Here is a 17,589-nt window from a genome sequence, read left to right on the forward strand (position 1 = left end):
AAAAACAAAACAAAGCACTAAACTTAATACGCCTTTAATATGCCTATCACTGGTTGGATAAAGAGATCTTAAGGTGATGATATTAAGGGTCCAACATCTTAAGCTTATTCACCCATCATTACTAGACATGTAATCACATAGTTGCTCTGGTTTCTAAAGAGCCCCAAATCCAAGGCACCAAGATCTTTTTAAAATATATCGAGACTCTAGAGAAAATGTTGTTCCTATAATTTTCTTTTTGCTATCACTCAAATTCATTTTACAACAAAATTATCTAAGTGTCAGAATGACTTCCAGGTCCTAGTCAGTGAGTCATCTGGTATAATATTAAACAAGTCATTTAATGTGGTGGGCCTTGGTGAGTGGGTCAGACAAGGATAAACATACATTTTATTTTAATAAAATTCAACGTCAATGAAAGCGCTTGCGTTGTCTCTGCTTTTTAAATCTGCTAAGACCTATAAAAGTCATTTGACCACTGCAGAACTAAAATTTGGACAGGACCCTTGGAATGCTGTTTAACGAGAAGAATTCCACAGATTTTTATCAGCATAATTTGAGAGAAAGGTACAAATATCTCAACAGAGCACACTTTCTATTTCCTCACTCCTGTTTTAAAGTCTACCTTCATTTGCCAGACTAAGCTCATGAATGTTGCTAATCACTTCAAGAATCACCAGTAAGGCCTCAAGACCCAAAAACCAAAACACTGATGCTGAAAAAAAATCTCTCTAAAAAGCACTGTGCGTGGATGTACATGTTCTCAGCCTCTTGATCATTCATCTAGTAAATGTGTGTTGGGAACCTAAATGCCAGGCCCTGTGCTAGGCACTGGAAATTAAAAACACAAGAGAAACACAAAGTGAGTGCTTATGGTCGTTTAACAGGACCATATTTAGGACACATATAAAATGATAACAGATATAGAATACTATGAATAATTTATATTGGAAGTTTCATCTCTTATCCCAGTAGCTCCTAGCTTACTACAAAGTTGTGTTTTACAGAAACAGACTCACAGACATAAAAAAAAAACTTACAGTTACCAAAGGGGAAAAGCGGTGGGGAAGGGATAAATTAGGATTTGGGGGTTAGCAGATGCAATCTATAAAATATATATAAAATAGATAAACAACAAGGGCCAACTGTATAACACAGGGAACTATATTCAATACCCTGTAATAAACCAAAATGGAAAAGAACATGAAAAAGAATTTATATATATGAATCACTTTGATGTATACCAGAAACTAACTCAACATTGTAAATCAACTATACTTTAAAAAAAAAAAAAAGTTGTGCTTTAAAAATACATTTGTAAGACTGTAATAATGTCAATATCCTGGTGGGATCTTACACTGTAATTTTTCAAAATATTACCATTGGTGGAAACTAGGCAAAGTGCATAAGGGATTCTCTATTATTTCTTAAAACTACATGGAAATACATAATTATCTCAACAAAAAGTACATTTCAAGCCAATAATTTGGGATACAAAAGCAATTTTTCATAGACTATCATAAATAGCAGTTGGTTTCTAAGATCAGCCCACAGTATTTTAATTTTCTTAAAAGAATTTTTTGGCCATGCCATGGAGCATGTGGGATCTTAGTTCCCCAACCAGGGATTGAACACCCGCTCCCTGCAGTGGGAGCTCGGAGTCTTAACCACTGGACCGCCAGGGAAGTCCCGTAATTTTTTAAAATTTATAACCCTCTTGGTATTAAATATAAACCTCAGGCAAGGCCTACATTATATTTAGTATGAATTAGAGCAACAGGTTCCTATCTTGTCACCCTATTAACGTTACCCAACTCATCCTTCATTTAATTACAAATCTGGTTATATCATCTCTTAGCTTAAAATCCTCCAGTGGTTCTCCTGGGATAAAGCCCAAACTCTTCCCACAATACACAAAGCTTCTCAAGATGGGGCTTCTGCCTACCTCTGCAACCTTCACTGCCTCTCACTGGTCCCGAACATGCCACCCTCTCTCGTTCTCAAGACTGTACAGCTGTTCCCTCCTCCTGGAATGCCCTTTCATACTGTCCACCTGGCAAACACCTGCTTGTTCTTTGCTTCTCACGACACCTGTCATCTCTTCTTCAAGGTGTTCTATGGCCTTCCCACCCCAGCAAAGCAAGGCCCTCCTTCCCCTTCTTTATGCTCTTAGAGGTCCTTGTTCACATTCCAGCAATGAACTAGGGGACATGTGTCTCAGCAGTTGCAAGACCCTGGAAGGCACGCTACCAGCCTATTTCCCTTTGTATCCTCAACACCATGTACAGTACTGGCACTTGGAAAGCACTCAAATGTTTGTTGAAAGAACAACACTGATGACTTTCAATAAGCTTCCATGATTCTATAAAAGAGCAAGTGGTAAGCTATGTCCATGGTGGAAATCAGTTAGAAAAAAAGAAGAAATACTGATTTTGTTTTATAAAAGTAGAGTCAGAAATTTTAGGGAATGAAGAAACAATGACTGAAAAGGGTTGGTTGGGAGGCTATCATGTATACAATGTTATAAAAAGAAACAAGAAAGAAAATAAATTACATCGTCTTTACCCTCTCAATTGAGAAGTCATTTTCAAGTATAAGTTAGAGCAAATGCAAAGCAAGGAAACAGTAGTTGCCTTATTTTCTGACACGCTACCCATCAGATTTTGCAGTATGCACATCAACACAGATGTAACTGCAGATACGGAAAATGTGAGATAAGTTTAGATGTGCCAATATAAAACACAAATAAGCTATATCAAGTGGGAAAAAACAGGTGCAGGATGGTCTGCTCTCATTTGTGTACAAAAATGAGGGAAGGAGGATATAAACATATAAGCTTGAATACTCAAATAATGTCTGAATAGTGGTAGGAAGCCCCTGGAAAAAGTAAGTAAGGCTCTGAGCGGGGAGGGAGATATCACGGAATACTCCTTTTCAGCCCGAATTTTTACTGTGGGAACGTATTATGTTTTCATTTTTAAAAACTAGTTTTAAAAAACCATCCTAGGTAAGGACTCTTGAGATGCTTGGCTTTTGGCGCCCTCCCTATTCAGAACTCAGGCGTGGTACTGAGAGAGCCAAGCCCCATGGAGAGCGCACACTCGGGTGCCTGGGTCACCAGCCAGCACTAACCATGCCCGTGAGAGTGAGCCACCTTGGACGTCTAGCCCACTTAGGACACGCATGACCAGCACTACCGCCATCTGACTGCAACTGGAGGGGAGGCCCTAAGTTAGAACTGCCCAGTGAAGCGCAGTCAATCCACAGGACCAGGAGAAAAAAATTAGTTGTTGTTTTAAGCCAAGGGAAAAATAAAATACTAATCAAGGATTTCTGTTTTTAAATGGCCGATTGTTCATGTATTACATTTCTTTCTCTTCCGTCCTGGTAGCCCACTAAATCATGTTAAAAGAAATTAAGGCAAAAACCTACAGAGCAAAGAGAATTGAAGAAATGTCAAGGAAAAAAGAAGAAAAATGGCTACAAAATTTGGAAGCTGGAAAACCGACTGGATGACTTTCAGCAGATCTGAGAAATCAGGGACAAGTAGTATTTTCTAGAGAAAACTGAACAGGAAAGACTCACTGGAAGGCAAGGTTAAGGCTTGGGCTTCTAAACTAGAGGACTAAGTGCAAGTCTACTACTAGTAAGTGGAACCCTAGCCAAAGCAGTCAACTGTGAGAACAGAACAAAGATATTATTAGAAATGTATGAACATAAAACATTTACCTTCTAAGCACATTTCATAGGAAACTATTAGAGGCTATGCTGCAGCAGAATGAGGGTGTTATCCTAGAAATTGGAAGACAGAGGAAAAGCCGAATCATGAGGGGACAGCTGACAGCAGGCCTACAAGCAGCCAGTCCAAACAGGAACAGGAGCCCAGACGTCCCTGGGATAAAGGTCACCAGGAAAAACGGGAACTAATCAACTCTCTGATTTCTGTGAACATCTGAAAAAATGACCAACAGACACGGGACAGACTCAAAAGGAAAATTAAGGATTCCTACACAGAAATTTATGAAGGTGGAAAAGAAAAGGTAAAGAGCAGCTATTAAGGGCAGGAAAAGCAAAAAGTTGTAAAAGAATGGAAATGTAATCAAAGATACTATTTGGCTCTATAGGAAGTGATACTTTAGGTACCTATTTAATAATATAAATAATGACAATAAAAAACTGAGTATGGAGAAGAGAGAGAGGTTATTACAGGAAGTCAATAGATAATGCCTAAATAAATTAAGAAACAGGCATTTACTTAGAAAAATGAAAACAATCTGCAAGTGTTGGGGTGCAGGGTTATTGTTTACATTAACAATAACATTATCAGATTCTTTTGACATTATCAGATTTTTAAACTAATGGACATATGTTAATGATTTATATTTTAATTAATCACAATTTTACTATTAAGTAATTATAAGAATAATTATATACGAAATAAAGTTATTGTTATTACAGATACTTTTCTTGCTAATAAGAAGTCTTGCCAGTAAAAATACAGACTAAGAAGGTAGAGTACGCTTCTCTCCTGTAATAGTAAAGAATCCATCCCAGAATTTACCTTACATTTAACAAAATGAATCAAACTTGTTTGTTTGATAAGAGAAACTATGCAAAGTTTCTTTCTACCATGAAAAAAAATGTCACAGATGAGGTTTAATGAACATAAAATCAGAGTCAAGCATATTAGTCTCCAAAATTTTAGCTGTTAGCAGTCATAATTAATCTCTCTATAATCATGATTCTTCTAAACAGATTAGAATTTAAAATGAAATAACTATCTTAGAATGAATAACTTCTTTTGCCCTTGAAAGAACAAAAATACTTTTCAATATCTATTTCCAAGAATGAAGATATCTACATTCAATATCTATCTCCAAGAATGTATTTTAGACATATCATTTATAATTTAAAAAAATTAAGTAATGGACTGAGAAAACTGGACTTAACAAAAAACCTGAATGTAAAACAGGCAATTTCTTTGGAAAATGTAGGTTCCCCTGCCCCAAAAATGATTCTCTGAAAATTACCATTATCATTTCAGATTGTATTTCATTCTCTGGCTTCCTAGAATCAGAAATAAAATAGAGACCAAGATCTGCCGGGGTGTTTATTAAAATTGAACACCATGAAAAAGATCATTATTACTGAATATAAATGACATACTTTTAAAGGACTGGACATTCTTCCCCACATACTCTGTATATTTTTTTGTTTAATGAGAAATGGAAGTCATCCATAGTGTATTCAGTTTCTAAAATTGTATTAACTGGAGAAGAATTTATTTATGAGAAACTCCTAACAGCTAAAACAGTAACTATTAAAAGCTAAAGTGAAAACTCACATATAAATTTCATTTCCTCCTTTAAAAGTGGAAATAATGATAATGATAAATACTTAAATAGTACCAGGTACTGTTCTAAGTGCTTGACAAAGAAACTGAGGCACAGGTAAATTAATTAAATTTCCCAAAGTTTATTCAGCTAGTAAGTGGTGGAACCAGGATTCATACTGGCAATCTGATTTTTAAACAGTACATATCTAAATCAATTTCTTAGAAATGTCTTTTATGATTGGTAAACTTTAATGGAAAACAAATCTATTAATTCTAATGTTATCCTAAGTATCTGATTTTTTCTTTTCCATAGGATTTAATTTATTTATTTTCATTTATGGCTGTGTTGGGTCTTCATTTCTGGGCGAGGGCTTTCTCTAGTTGCGGCAAGCGGGGGCCACTCTTCATCGCAGTGCGCGGGCCTCTCACTATCGTGGCCTCTCTTGTTGCGGAGCACAGGCTCCAGACGCGCAGGCTCAGTAATTGTGGCTCACGGGCCCAGTTGCTCCGCGGCATGTGGGATCTTCCTCACATGCTCGAACCCGTGTCCCCTGCATTGGCAGGCAGACTCTCAACCACTGCACCACCAGGGAAGCCCCTAAGTATCTGATTCTTAATCTAAAATCATAAAAACATGTGGCATAGCCTACTATAAACAAATATGTATATTATATATATATATATATATATAAATGAATATATAATAAACCATGTCAGGAAAACTAAGTACCCCGAATAATTCTATATGAAAACTCTATTTCCTAGGAACAAATAAAGCAATATATATGTGAAAGTTTCTTTGTAAATTATACTTGGTAAATAACCCATATATTTAAAAGTGCCTTTCCTATAATTTGTGAAGAAAATTTTCAAATATATGGAGTGACTATTAAGCAAGTACTTTTATTTAAACCACCATTAGGGAGTGACTACTGCTTAAGACTGTGATGAAAGAAATAGCTTTATATATGAGACATTTTAAAAAGAGAAGCTGGATTAAAATGTAACAAAGGATATTATAAATTTAAATAACAAATAAAAATAAGCATGTAACATATATTGGCTACATATCAATAAAGACTTTTTTCCTTAACTTACCTGCCAGATAGAGGGCAAATGATATAAATCTGTGGTAGCGAATGAGGAACTGAAGTTGCTCTTCTCTTTGAACAAATGTAGCAAAATAATCAGCTACAGTCTCTCCATAGAAAAAGTAGTTTACACACAGTAAAAAGTACCTATAATTTTAAAACAATTAGCTTCTTTAGATTTGAAATTTTTTTCCCCTCAAACTCAACAAAACTATTTTCTACAGTTTGATGATGACACAAAGTTCAAAACCAAGTTGAGAAGACCAGTTCATGATATATTCCACCAAAATGCTTTTTTTCCTGTTTTAAACTTAATTTCAAACTTATCAGTCAACAAAAATTTACTGAATAGTTCATGCCTTTATTTAGCTCAATATCTAAATGTCAGAGACAGATAATTAGGAAACAATGTAGAAAACAATGTAGAAAATACTAGACATACTCACTCTCTCTCACACACTCTCAGACACACACACACACACACACACACACACACACACAGCATTAAGTTTATAATGAAAATTCACTCCCAGCTACTCACAGCTCTAATGCTTTGTAAAGATCCTAAGCCAAATTCCCACCTGCCCTAGGGAAGATCAACAGGAAAAGAAGGTAGAGGTAATTTGACCTCTAACCTCCACCCTCCTGCCCTGCACACACTGGGGTCTTGCCCCCTCTTCTCAATGCTCCAGATGCACTCTAGTTGAGCAGTGACTCAAAAAGGGTAGCTGTGGGGAACGGAGCTAGCAGCGGGTAAAAATCTCTGGGAAAAACTTTAAAAACTTGATAAATGGCCTGTCCCTTCTCCCAGTTCTGGTGTATCTTTGTCCCCGGGGAGAAGTTGAACCCATGAGATTTTGCTGATGGGAGCATGTGTGAGCCAGAAAAAAAGGCTGAGAAACACTGCCTTAGGGTTCCTCCTTAGAAGGGCAGAGTCCTAGGCCAGGAGGGCAGCAGAAGACGAAAGGGGTGGTGGTTTCCCTCTGGTTCTCATGAATGGAATTACACCCCACTGTTCCCAAAGGGAAGTATTTTAATATTTATCAGCTGTAGTTTTCTCTCTCCTACAATGGAAACTGACTGTGTCGCCTCTGTAAGGCTGTCAAAGCCTACTCCAGCCACCAATCCAACTTTTTGGCCACTACTCCCTAATAAATACACACCTTCTGCTCAGGAGGGCCAGGAAGATCTCACCATCTGTGGCACATGCCTCCTGGGTCCCACATCTGAAACCTGATGGGTGCTGCTTCCCCAACCCAGAACACTCTTCTCCAGCCAAAGCCTGTCTTTATTTCAAGTAACAGTTTCTCTCACACGTTCTCCATGAAGCCTCTACAATCACTGGAGCCCATCTTGACCTACCTTTTTTTTCTCCTGCGCTTAAAATCAATCCTGCACAGTTTAGCTTTTAATTACTCTCCGACTACTTAATCTACCTAACACTCCCTGTACACATTGCCACTCATGAGGAAACTTTCCAGAAGGAAAAATTAAGTGTTAACAAAACCAAGAAACTGTTTTCAACTACCGTAAACCCAAAAAGTGATTTGTTTGTTACACTAAGACACTGGCCCCTCTGGCTGATACTAATCAAACAACTATATTCAAAGACATGGCCTGTTAGGTTAATTATGAACTATCATATTATCATGTTTCATGGTCAAGGTCCTGATAACTAAGAAACCTAGAAAGTTTTTAAAATGTATAAAGCTTTAAATATTAAAATTATTTGGTGATTTTTATTTACTAATTTTGCATGCATTTGTACATATACAATATTTCAGAGGCTGGTAACTGCCCTGAAATATTTAGCAGGGTGCCTTACGCACTGACCCCAGAGTCCTCCTCTTCCCTCTGACTACCCTCCTTGTTGCATGTCACAGGGCCCAGGGCCTGGAGGAGACCAAACCAGAAGCAGCAAAGGTAAGGCCATCCCTCCTCTCACTGCCCTGTCCCCCCCCCGCCCCCCTCCTGGCATCCTGGGGCCTATGGGGGCTTTGGAGAAGGTGGGCCAGCCTGCAGGGGCGGGGATGGGAGGGGAGGAGGGAGACAGACATTCAGCTTGGGCTTTCCCGTCCTGAATAAACCACTGATCACTCAAAAAAAAAAAAAAAAAAAAAAAGACAAAACAAAACAAAAAAACCCATAACTATTTTCATATCTCATCTTCAAGTCCTTGTAGAAATATCAAATTTTGTGTGTGGTCTCATATCAACTGAGGGGAAATAAGGCAAAAGATTACACATTTTATAAAATGAAACTTTCTGTTAAAATTGTAATTATAAAGGATATAAAAACGTGTCGAATATAATGCTGAGGTCTTTAAAAAGAACACAAGAAGAGTGTTTATATTCAATTTAAATCAGGTATCTCTACAAAGAGTGAAAGATGAGATATGAATATAGTTGTGTTGAAATGGGAGAGTTACAGGTAATTTCCTTCTTTCAAAATTCAATTTCATTCTTTTAATTTATATTTCTTTAAAATCAATCTATAAGGTCAACCGTATAGATACTGATTGATCAGGATGCTTCCTTACAAACTTTGGAAAAGAATCAGATTTTCATATCGGAAACAGTTTTAAGTCACTTACCAGCTTAGTGTTCTAAACCAAGGTAGGTCATAAGAACGATAGACTCTGTACCCTATAGTGATAATTTCATGGAAGCACTTCACTTGGATGCCTAGAACCTGAAACCAAGAGAAAACGTTAACATACATTTCTCAATATTTACATTTATGCTTAGTTATTTAATAAGTAGCTTGTTGTCACATATATTTTAAAAATCTTCAGCCTACCCACTTTCAGTTAGTCTAAATATCAGCAGCAAAAATTCAATATTCAACTTCTCTATAATCAAGTGATATCCCAAAGAGGCAAGCAAAACAATGTTTTATTCAAAAAGTTTGAGAGATCCTTCCCGGGGTAGGAGGTGGCATTGTAGTTTAGAGTTTGAGGGGTATAGTCTGATTGGGATCACAGCTGACTAGGCTTTATCCCTCATTACTGCTTCATTTCTTGTGGTTGTCCATCTCAAGATGGACAGTCTTTCTGTCCATTTTGTTTCTTGAGTTATCCTAGGAAAATGATCATAAGTGAAAGTTTGGGGGATTCCCTGGTGGCGCAGTGGTTGAGAATCTGCCTGCCAATGCAGGGGACACGGGTTCGAGCCCTGGTCTGGGAAGATCCCATATGCCACGGAGCAGCTGGGCCCGTGAGCCACAACTGCTGAGCCTGCGCGTCTGGAGCCTGTGCTCCACAACAAGAGAGGCCGCGATAGTGAGGGGCCCGCGCACCGCGATGAAGAGTGGCCCCCACTTGCCACAACTAGAGAAAGCCCTAGCACAGAAATGAAGACCCAACACAACCAAAAATAAATAAATTAATTAATTTTAAAAAAAAAAAAGTGAAAGTTTGCTTGTATATATTTTTAACCATACAACCTGGTATTCTTGCCACGGATAAAGATACTATCAGGACAAATGGCTAAAATATTTTTACCCAGTCACCCAGGGGTTTGGGCATGAGCTTTTCATTCTCCCCTCCAGGCCAACTCTCCCACAGCCAGCTACACACATCTCTGATCAACCCAAGCAGTGCTTCCTTGACAACTTATAAGCAGCTTTCTACATCTGCAGCCCCACTGGCCAGTCAAGTGAGTCCATGCGGTTCTGTCTGCCTAGCGCCCAATACACATGCCTAGTAAATGGGTTTATATTCAAGAATCCCTTTTTGATGGTCTATGTAGCTGTCCTTCAAACTGCTAAACCCACCAATCTGGGTAAAGGTAATTTCTGAGACTGTAGCATCATATCCAGTGTTTGGCTTAAGACAATTCCAAGACTCAAAGAGCAAATGGCAAGCTGAACACTCATCACCATAAACTAAGAGATTCAAACCTTTGTGAATATAGCAGACTAACTTTTTCAACCTCTAGAGAATATACCCAAGGGCTTGTTTTTGTACAACCCTGGAGTTAAGAATGGATTTTATATTTTTAAAGAGTTAAAAATAAAAAACAAAGATTATATGACAGACACATACATATGTGGCTCCTTAAAGCCTAAAATACAACAATCTGGTCCTTTACAGAAAGAGCTAACCAAGAGCTGCCAAAGAATATACTTTGGGATTTCTCTTTGAGATCGCCACAAATCAGCTTTCCCAAACCTACTGCCCAGGATATTCTTAAGCTCTTTTTCCCCACTATACCTAGTACATGTCCAATGACATACTTAAAAAAAGTAGTTGTGTCCCCTCAGCCATACAGTAAGAAAATATTATGCCAAACTATTACAAATAGTTCTTTTAAGAAAAACTCATAAATGTGTTATAATGTAAACACAAGAGGAAATTTAAATACTGTCCTTCAGGGGCTTCCCTGGTGGCGCAGTGGTTGAGAATCTGCCTGCCAATGCAGGGGACACGGGTTCGAGCCCTGGTCTGGGAAGATCCCACATGCCGCAGAGCAACTAGGCCCGTGAGCCGCAACTACTGAGCCTGCGCGTCTGGAGCCTGTGCTCCGCAACAAGAGAGGCCACGATAGTGAGAGGCCCGCGCACCGCGATGAAGAGTGGCCCCCGCTTGCCACAACTAGAGAAAGCCCTCGCACAGAAACGAAGACCCAACACAGCCAAAAATAAATAGATAAATTAATTTAAAAAAGAAAAAAAAAATACTGTCCTTTAAATAGCCTTTGTGTATAACATCAAGTCATTTTTTTAACAATAATAGTCCGAGAATGGGGACAATGCTAGGTGATAAGATAAAATGGCAAAGTCAAGCTATTTATAGAACCAAGGGCTTTTAGAATATCAAATGAACTGATGCTACTTCTATGAATACATTTGTTCAAGAGCAACCATTAGCACTATATATGGTGTTTCACTGAAAGAAGAAAGAAAGAATCTTTAATATCACACACATATATGTATATGGTTGTCACTTATAGCTTACCAGTAGAATATGGAACTGCTCGGAAAATAAAAAACAGGGAATTCAAAATAATAGACTAAGAACTGGGTGATCACACAGAAACTGATACACCATGCCATCAATACTGGCAGCAATTCATTGGGAGGACTCTGTTGGCCCGATTAATGTGTTATGAGCATTAAAAACAACAATCGATATGTAAATACCTACTCTGCTAGTTACTGAAGATTCAGAGAAATAATACAGGGTTTTTGTTCTCAAAGAGGCATAGTCTTTCAGGGAGAACACACACAACTACAATACCATGTGGAAACAGCCACATGGATATAAGCACAGGCAGACAAAAAACCTGTGGTAAGGGTGGGGATGGGCCAGTTGGGATGAAGAAGAAGGATGTACACAGTCATGTACATAGGAGAGGAGGAGGATGTTAAGGGAACTACAAGTAGTCCAGAGCTGCTGGAACACAAAGCTGGGGTGAGAAGTAGAGAGAGATGAGTCTGGTCACAGTGCCACAGGAAACAGCATGAAAGGCTGCACAAAGGAGTTGGTGCCGATCATGAGAGGACATGATCAGACGTGAATGTCTGGGGATAACAGAGGTAGAAAGAACTAACTGGGGAAGCAGCAAGAGAAGAGACAGTAAGGCAGGCAAGACACCACCATCCAGATGAGTACGGATAAGTGGCAGAAGAGGGTGAAGTATAAGGAATGAGAGACGTCAAGAAGGTAGAACTGACTGGATTTGGTGCTTGAGGAAACTGGGGGGCTAAGGGAGAGAGGGGAACACAGGACAACACCAGGGAAGGCTTGGAGAAGTAGATAGAGTTATGCAGAATGGCTGGTGATAGAACAGAAGTTCAGATTTAGATATGTTGAGCTGGAACTATGTGTTATGAAGATAAAAGTGCCTATTTTCACTCTGGGAATCTATTTGAAGAAAATAATCCTGCATATGAAAAAGCTTTATATTCTAATATGTTTAGGATAATGTTATTCACAATAAAGAAAAACCAGAATATAACCTGAGCGTCTAAAAATAACACACTGCTTTAAATAACTTACGATGTACTACATTTCACTGAGTAGATGAAGGTATTAAAGCTGATGGCTATAAAGACCGTGGAGCAACACAAAACATTCAATATTTAGTTTAAAAAGGATACAAAATTTTAGTCACACTATAATTACAATCATGGTTTTTAAAAGAAAAAAAGATGAAAGAAAATACATCAAATGGCAGTATTAATTGAGTTTTGGTGGTTGATGATAGAGTTGGGGTGATTTTTTTTTTTAATTATCTATTTTCCAAAGTAATTTCAATATACTTTTATAACTCTCACAGTGGGAAAAAAACTAATGCACTATTTAAAAATAAGTTAAATAATGTGAATTAAAACAGTTATTATAGGAGTTCCAGGAAGGGGTGGGGGAACCTCTTATATCTTTTATATGTTCACATCTACCTTTAAATCAAGATATGCTTTAGCAACTCCATCACTTAGAAAGTGTGATTCCAAGCTGTGACTGCAACAATTAAAGCACTATAAATAGAAGGTTGAAGGAAAAAAACTCCTTTTATTTTAAGGAATATGAGTATGAGTTCCATCTTAAAATAGTAGCTATCATTTGGTAGAAGTAAGTTTTTAATAAAACTCTCTTGAATTCGTCATTTTTGAGTGCTGATATTATAAGGCAAATGCAAGCTAGGTACAATGTGTACTTCTCAAAATATAAATATAAATGACCTAGTCAGGGTTGTGAATGTAAATAATACTTTAAAACACATAAAGGTAGTGTCAATTGAGTACCAAGTGTGTGTATATCCACCCCTGTTCCCTTAACATAAACATCATAAATACAATTGAGATGGATGAAGACAAATAATAAAAAGGAGGGACACTGTACATATCCCCGAGAGCAGGCCCTCGCTGTTCATTGCTAAACCATGTTCAGCACCCAGGAAATGCGTGATGTTCGTCACGAATGAATTTCTCCTTCTTACTTCTATCACTTTGGGCTTCAAGTGTTTCATACTTCTTTAGATATAAAGGCTTTTATACACAGGGAATCCTTTGCTGTGAAAATCCTTCCTCCAAGGTCTCCCCTTCACCCCAGTGAATCCTACTCAACTTTCAAGATCGCAGTGCAGACGCTGGGCACTGGATAAAGTCTGGAAAGTCTCCTGGCTCCCCCCTTTGCTCTCATAGCATCCAATTCTTTTTTTCAAATGCTTATTGCAGTTTATGATTACATATCTGATCAATTCTTTAATATGTAGACAGTAAGCTCCATGAGGGCAGACACAGGTGCATTTTTCTCAGCACGACTGCATCATTCCCCAGAACTGCCTGGCATGTAGCAGGCATCCTGAAGCATGTGTTAAATGAATGAATTAAAAGCTGAAAAAATGTGTCTGACTTCATAACTTGTTGGGCTTCCCATACACAACAAAATCCCAAACTCCCAGAATGGCTTTTGCTTGCCCCTCTAGTCTCATCCCTAGACACTCTCCACATGTATAACTCACAAATCCCCGAACGGACCACAGTCTCTCCTTATTACACCCCTGCCCCTGATATCCCCAACTTGGAATGCCCTCCCCTGTCCAGTGCTTCTTTCTGACTCAGCTTTCGCATCACCTCCTCTGGAAGTCTTCCCTCATCTCTCTCTCAGACTGGATGAGGTAATTTTTTTACTGTGCTCTTCCAACAAGATCTATCATGGGGTTTATTCCACTCATTTACTACACCATTTATTCATATGGTTACTTACATGTCTCTGCCATTAGAATGAGTCCCTGGAAGTCAGGGATCTAGCTAATAGTCATATACGTTGAAGTCGTGTGTGTGTGTGTGTGTGTGTGTGTGTGTGTGTTTCTGTTCTACCTAATGCTTGGTGCAATGTCTGACACAAAGTTGTGTATCTACTGAATATCACGTATACTTGATACACACTGAATGGCCAATTTGCAAATGGAAAAGATTAGTCCAGGTCATTTCATGAACCAGAAGATGCTTAAAGGAACTAAATTTGCTGCTGTCAAGTCTTGAACCACCTTCTTTTTCATGACATGCTCAAATTTACTTCAATATCAATGCTGAAAAACAAAGCAAGAGACACTTGGGCAAACACTTACAAGAAGCATCAGCATAAAGGATCCCATATAGATGATCAGGAAAAACAATGAAATCATAGTTAGAGTAAGAATTCCACGAATCCACCAGTTTTTCCACCTAAAAAGGAAATATTTGTAGAGTTAGCATTCACGTGTTCTTAAATTTTTGTGTGTTGTTTCAGTAATGAGTTGCCAGACTTACAGTTTTCCCTTAACTATGTTTTAGGAATCCCCTATACTTTACCTTATACAATAACAACAGCACAAACCAACCAAACAAACCAATAGCATTCGCTCACTCACGGAGAGCTAAAGGAAATGTAAAAATTATGTTTGCCGAAGAAAAAAACTAGTTTTTGTTGCATGTGAACGAGGATGAATCGTGAGGCTCGGAGGCTCGGTGGCCAACGCAGACGTGTGCACATTCCACCCGGGGTCACTCAGGTGGGAAGGAGGAGTCAGGTGCACAGCCCTCCCAAAGGGTGTCTGTCCTTCCGTGTGGTGGATAAAAAAAGTACTGATTTTAAGGTGGTGTAGAACAGAGAGCATGGCCTTGCAACGAGAAAAAGTAAAGAAAGGACAATGCGGAACTGAAACTGGAGAGCACCGCGATTTCAGGGAAATGAGGAAGGTGTGGGGAGGTCCGTCATTGAGGGCAAGGCCAGACAGAAGATCAGTTCTTTCTGTTGCTCAGTGTGTGCTGCCTGCTTTCCTGCGGGACAGAGCCTTTCGTAGAAAAGTATTCTCTTCTCCTTGGGCCTCTGCTGGTGCTGAGAGCAGAGCTTCCCTGAGGCACACCTGGCTGGTCCCTGGTAGACTGAGACTTGACCTCCTCAACCCTCTGCCGTCAGTAAGGGCCTGGGAAGCCCATCTGCCTGCCCCCCATCACCGCAGGAGCCTCACACTTCACTCCCAGTGTACCTTACAAATATTTGCACTCTTTATTTGGCTACGTCATAAAAAATGTCAGCAGCCACTGTATGAAACACCTCCAATTGTTCTAACAACACCTATAGAAGGATGATGCTTTCTGAATCTAAAACTGCTGCCCTCTGAGTTTATTCATTCTACACTCATTTTACGTTATACTCACAGTAAAGTTTTTAAATAATTTTCTGATTTCTATTAATTCAAATGCTAACATTTAAATTATATCACAAGAGATTCTGACCCAACGTATAGTAACATATATGCACTGTATTCTAAGCACAAGCCCTCGTTCTCCTCTCTGTAATAGAAATATTAGCTGATTTCATCCATTTATCTAATACTGATTACACTCCCTGCTTTCAATCACTCTCCTATATAGTCTAGATACCCCTAGCTACTCTTCCTCAAATATCCCTTTGATCATGTCCTTTCTGCACACAAGACCTAAAATGCCAACATTAAGTCCAAACTCTTTTATATAGTTTCCAAGGTTTTTCACAAGGTGGTCAAATTGTACTTACCCAACTTTATTTCCCTCTACTGTTTAGTTAAGTATGTAGACTCATACATTTTTCATGAGACTGTAAGCTTTGAGGCTGAACTGAAATGAATGCAGAATCAAAAATGCTACAGCTGAAAGGTTCTATTTGACTTAATAGAACGAACTCTTTGAGGATGAATGAATGGATTAGGAAACTGGGCTAGGTCGCAGAGCTAGTCAGAGGTAAATAAAGGACCATAAGCCAGTCTCCTGATAATAATCCTGTCTTCCTTGCACGAACCTCAGAAATGTACTTAGACCTCCTTCATAACTGATTCTCAGACTCAGAATTACTGAGAACCTCTTCTAGAGAAGAGGACACTACCCAAGTGTCAGAAATCAGTCCTTGGTGGGAGTTGAAAGGTCCAAGTGTACCTCTAATGTTAAAGGGCTGGCTCTGAACGGCAGAGAATGGTAGCTTCTGAGAACCAGAGATTTAAACAAAGACCTACTCTCTTTTATTATACAGATGTTACTCCAGCCAGAAAAATTCCCCTCCCCAACAAGATCAAAGACTTAATTGCCTTATTTTAAGTTAAGTGACTCACCAAATCTCCCAAGAATACCTAACAAAAAGTTAAGCACATAAAAGCACATACTTAATATATATATCCATTGATACAGTAACCCAAAGTTATCTCTCAGGGGAGAAGCACTGAATTTGAAACAGAGCATTGATATGCAAAAAAATATGTACCACTGTTACTAAAATCCAGAGGAAAGTCTGGTTCCGAATTCAAAATTCTTGATTTCCTTTACCATGCCACCATGATCACATTAGAGAAAGCCTTAACTTTGAGTCCAAGTCATCACCTCACAGATTGTTTTACATAAAGGAACTCAGAATCAGTAGAGAATTCCATTCAAGTCTCATGTTTCCAGGACCTATATGAGCTAGAAATGAAATTTCTAAAAAGTATATAATTAAGCAGTGTCCTTTAAAGTGATTATCTAAAGTGGTTACACATTTATTGCTCAAATCAGTTATGTGATGCACAATGTCTTACTGTTACTACAACTCTTAAGGGGTTTTTATTTCAAAAGTAATAAAAATTTATTTTCCTTTTTTTTTTTTTGGCCACGCCACACAGCATGTGGGATATCCTAGTTCCTCGACCAGAGATCGAACCCATGCCCCTTGCAGTGGAAACGCGGAGTTTTAACCACTGGACTGCTGGGGAAGTCCCAAAAGTAATAAAATTTTTAAAAAAAGTTTTCCTAATGGTACAAGCATAATGAGAAAGACCTAGGTTGACAAGGCAGCTCACCTGAGCCAAGAATTAGGGCACAGAGGCACTCTTCAAGAACAAACAAGAACCTGGTGGGCCATCTAGCAAAGAGCAGGAGTTTTGAGAAAGCCCATCTACCAGGCTTAGGAGGAAGTTGACAGGATGTGTGCAGGTTCCCAGGGAGAAGGAAGATGGCATTACAGAGTACAAGAGCACCAGCAAGACTGTGCCTGGGTATTTCCACGGTTTCTCAACCTTCACTAGTAACGTTTGAGCCAGCTCATTCTTTGTTGTGAAGAGTTGTTCTGTGTACTGTAGGATCTTCCCTGGCCTCTACCTACTGAGTGCCAGCAGCACCATCTCTTATTGTGACAACCTAAAATGTCTCCAGACACTGCCAAATGTTCAC

General features: G+C 38.7%; 1 protein-coding gene across 2 annotated transcripts in view; it reads right to left on the reverse strand.

Annotated features, from left to right (window-relative positions):
• CDS1 (CDP-diacylglycerol synthase 1) overlaps positions 1–17,589 on the reverse strand; it is a 70,947-nt gene that overhangs the window by 25,204 nt on the left and 28,154 nt on the right. For both annotated transcript variants that reach the window (XM_059922706.1, XM_059922705.1), the window contains exons 3-5: positions 14,502–14,598; positions 9,020–9,117; positions 6,434–6,573 (exon numbers count right to left, since the gene is read on the reverse strand). In XM_059922706.1, the coding sequence (XP_059778689.1) occupies positions 6,434–6,573; positions 9,020–9,117; positions 14,502–14,598 (335 nt within the window). The remainder of the gene's footprint in view (positions 1–6,433; positions 6,574–9,019; positions 9,118–14,501; positions 14,599–17,589) is intronic.

This window comes from Balaenoptera ricei, chromosome 5 (assembly GCF_028023285.1).
Source record: "Balaenoptera ricei isolate mBalRic1 chromosome 5, mBalRic1.hap2, whole genome shotgun sequence".
Classification (NCBI taxonomy): Eukaryota; Metazoa; Chordata; class Mammalia; order Artiodactyla; family Balaenopteridae; genus Balaenoptera; species Balaenoptera ricei.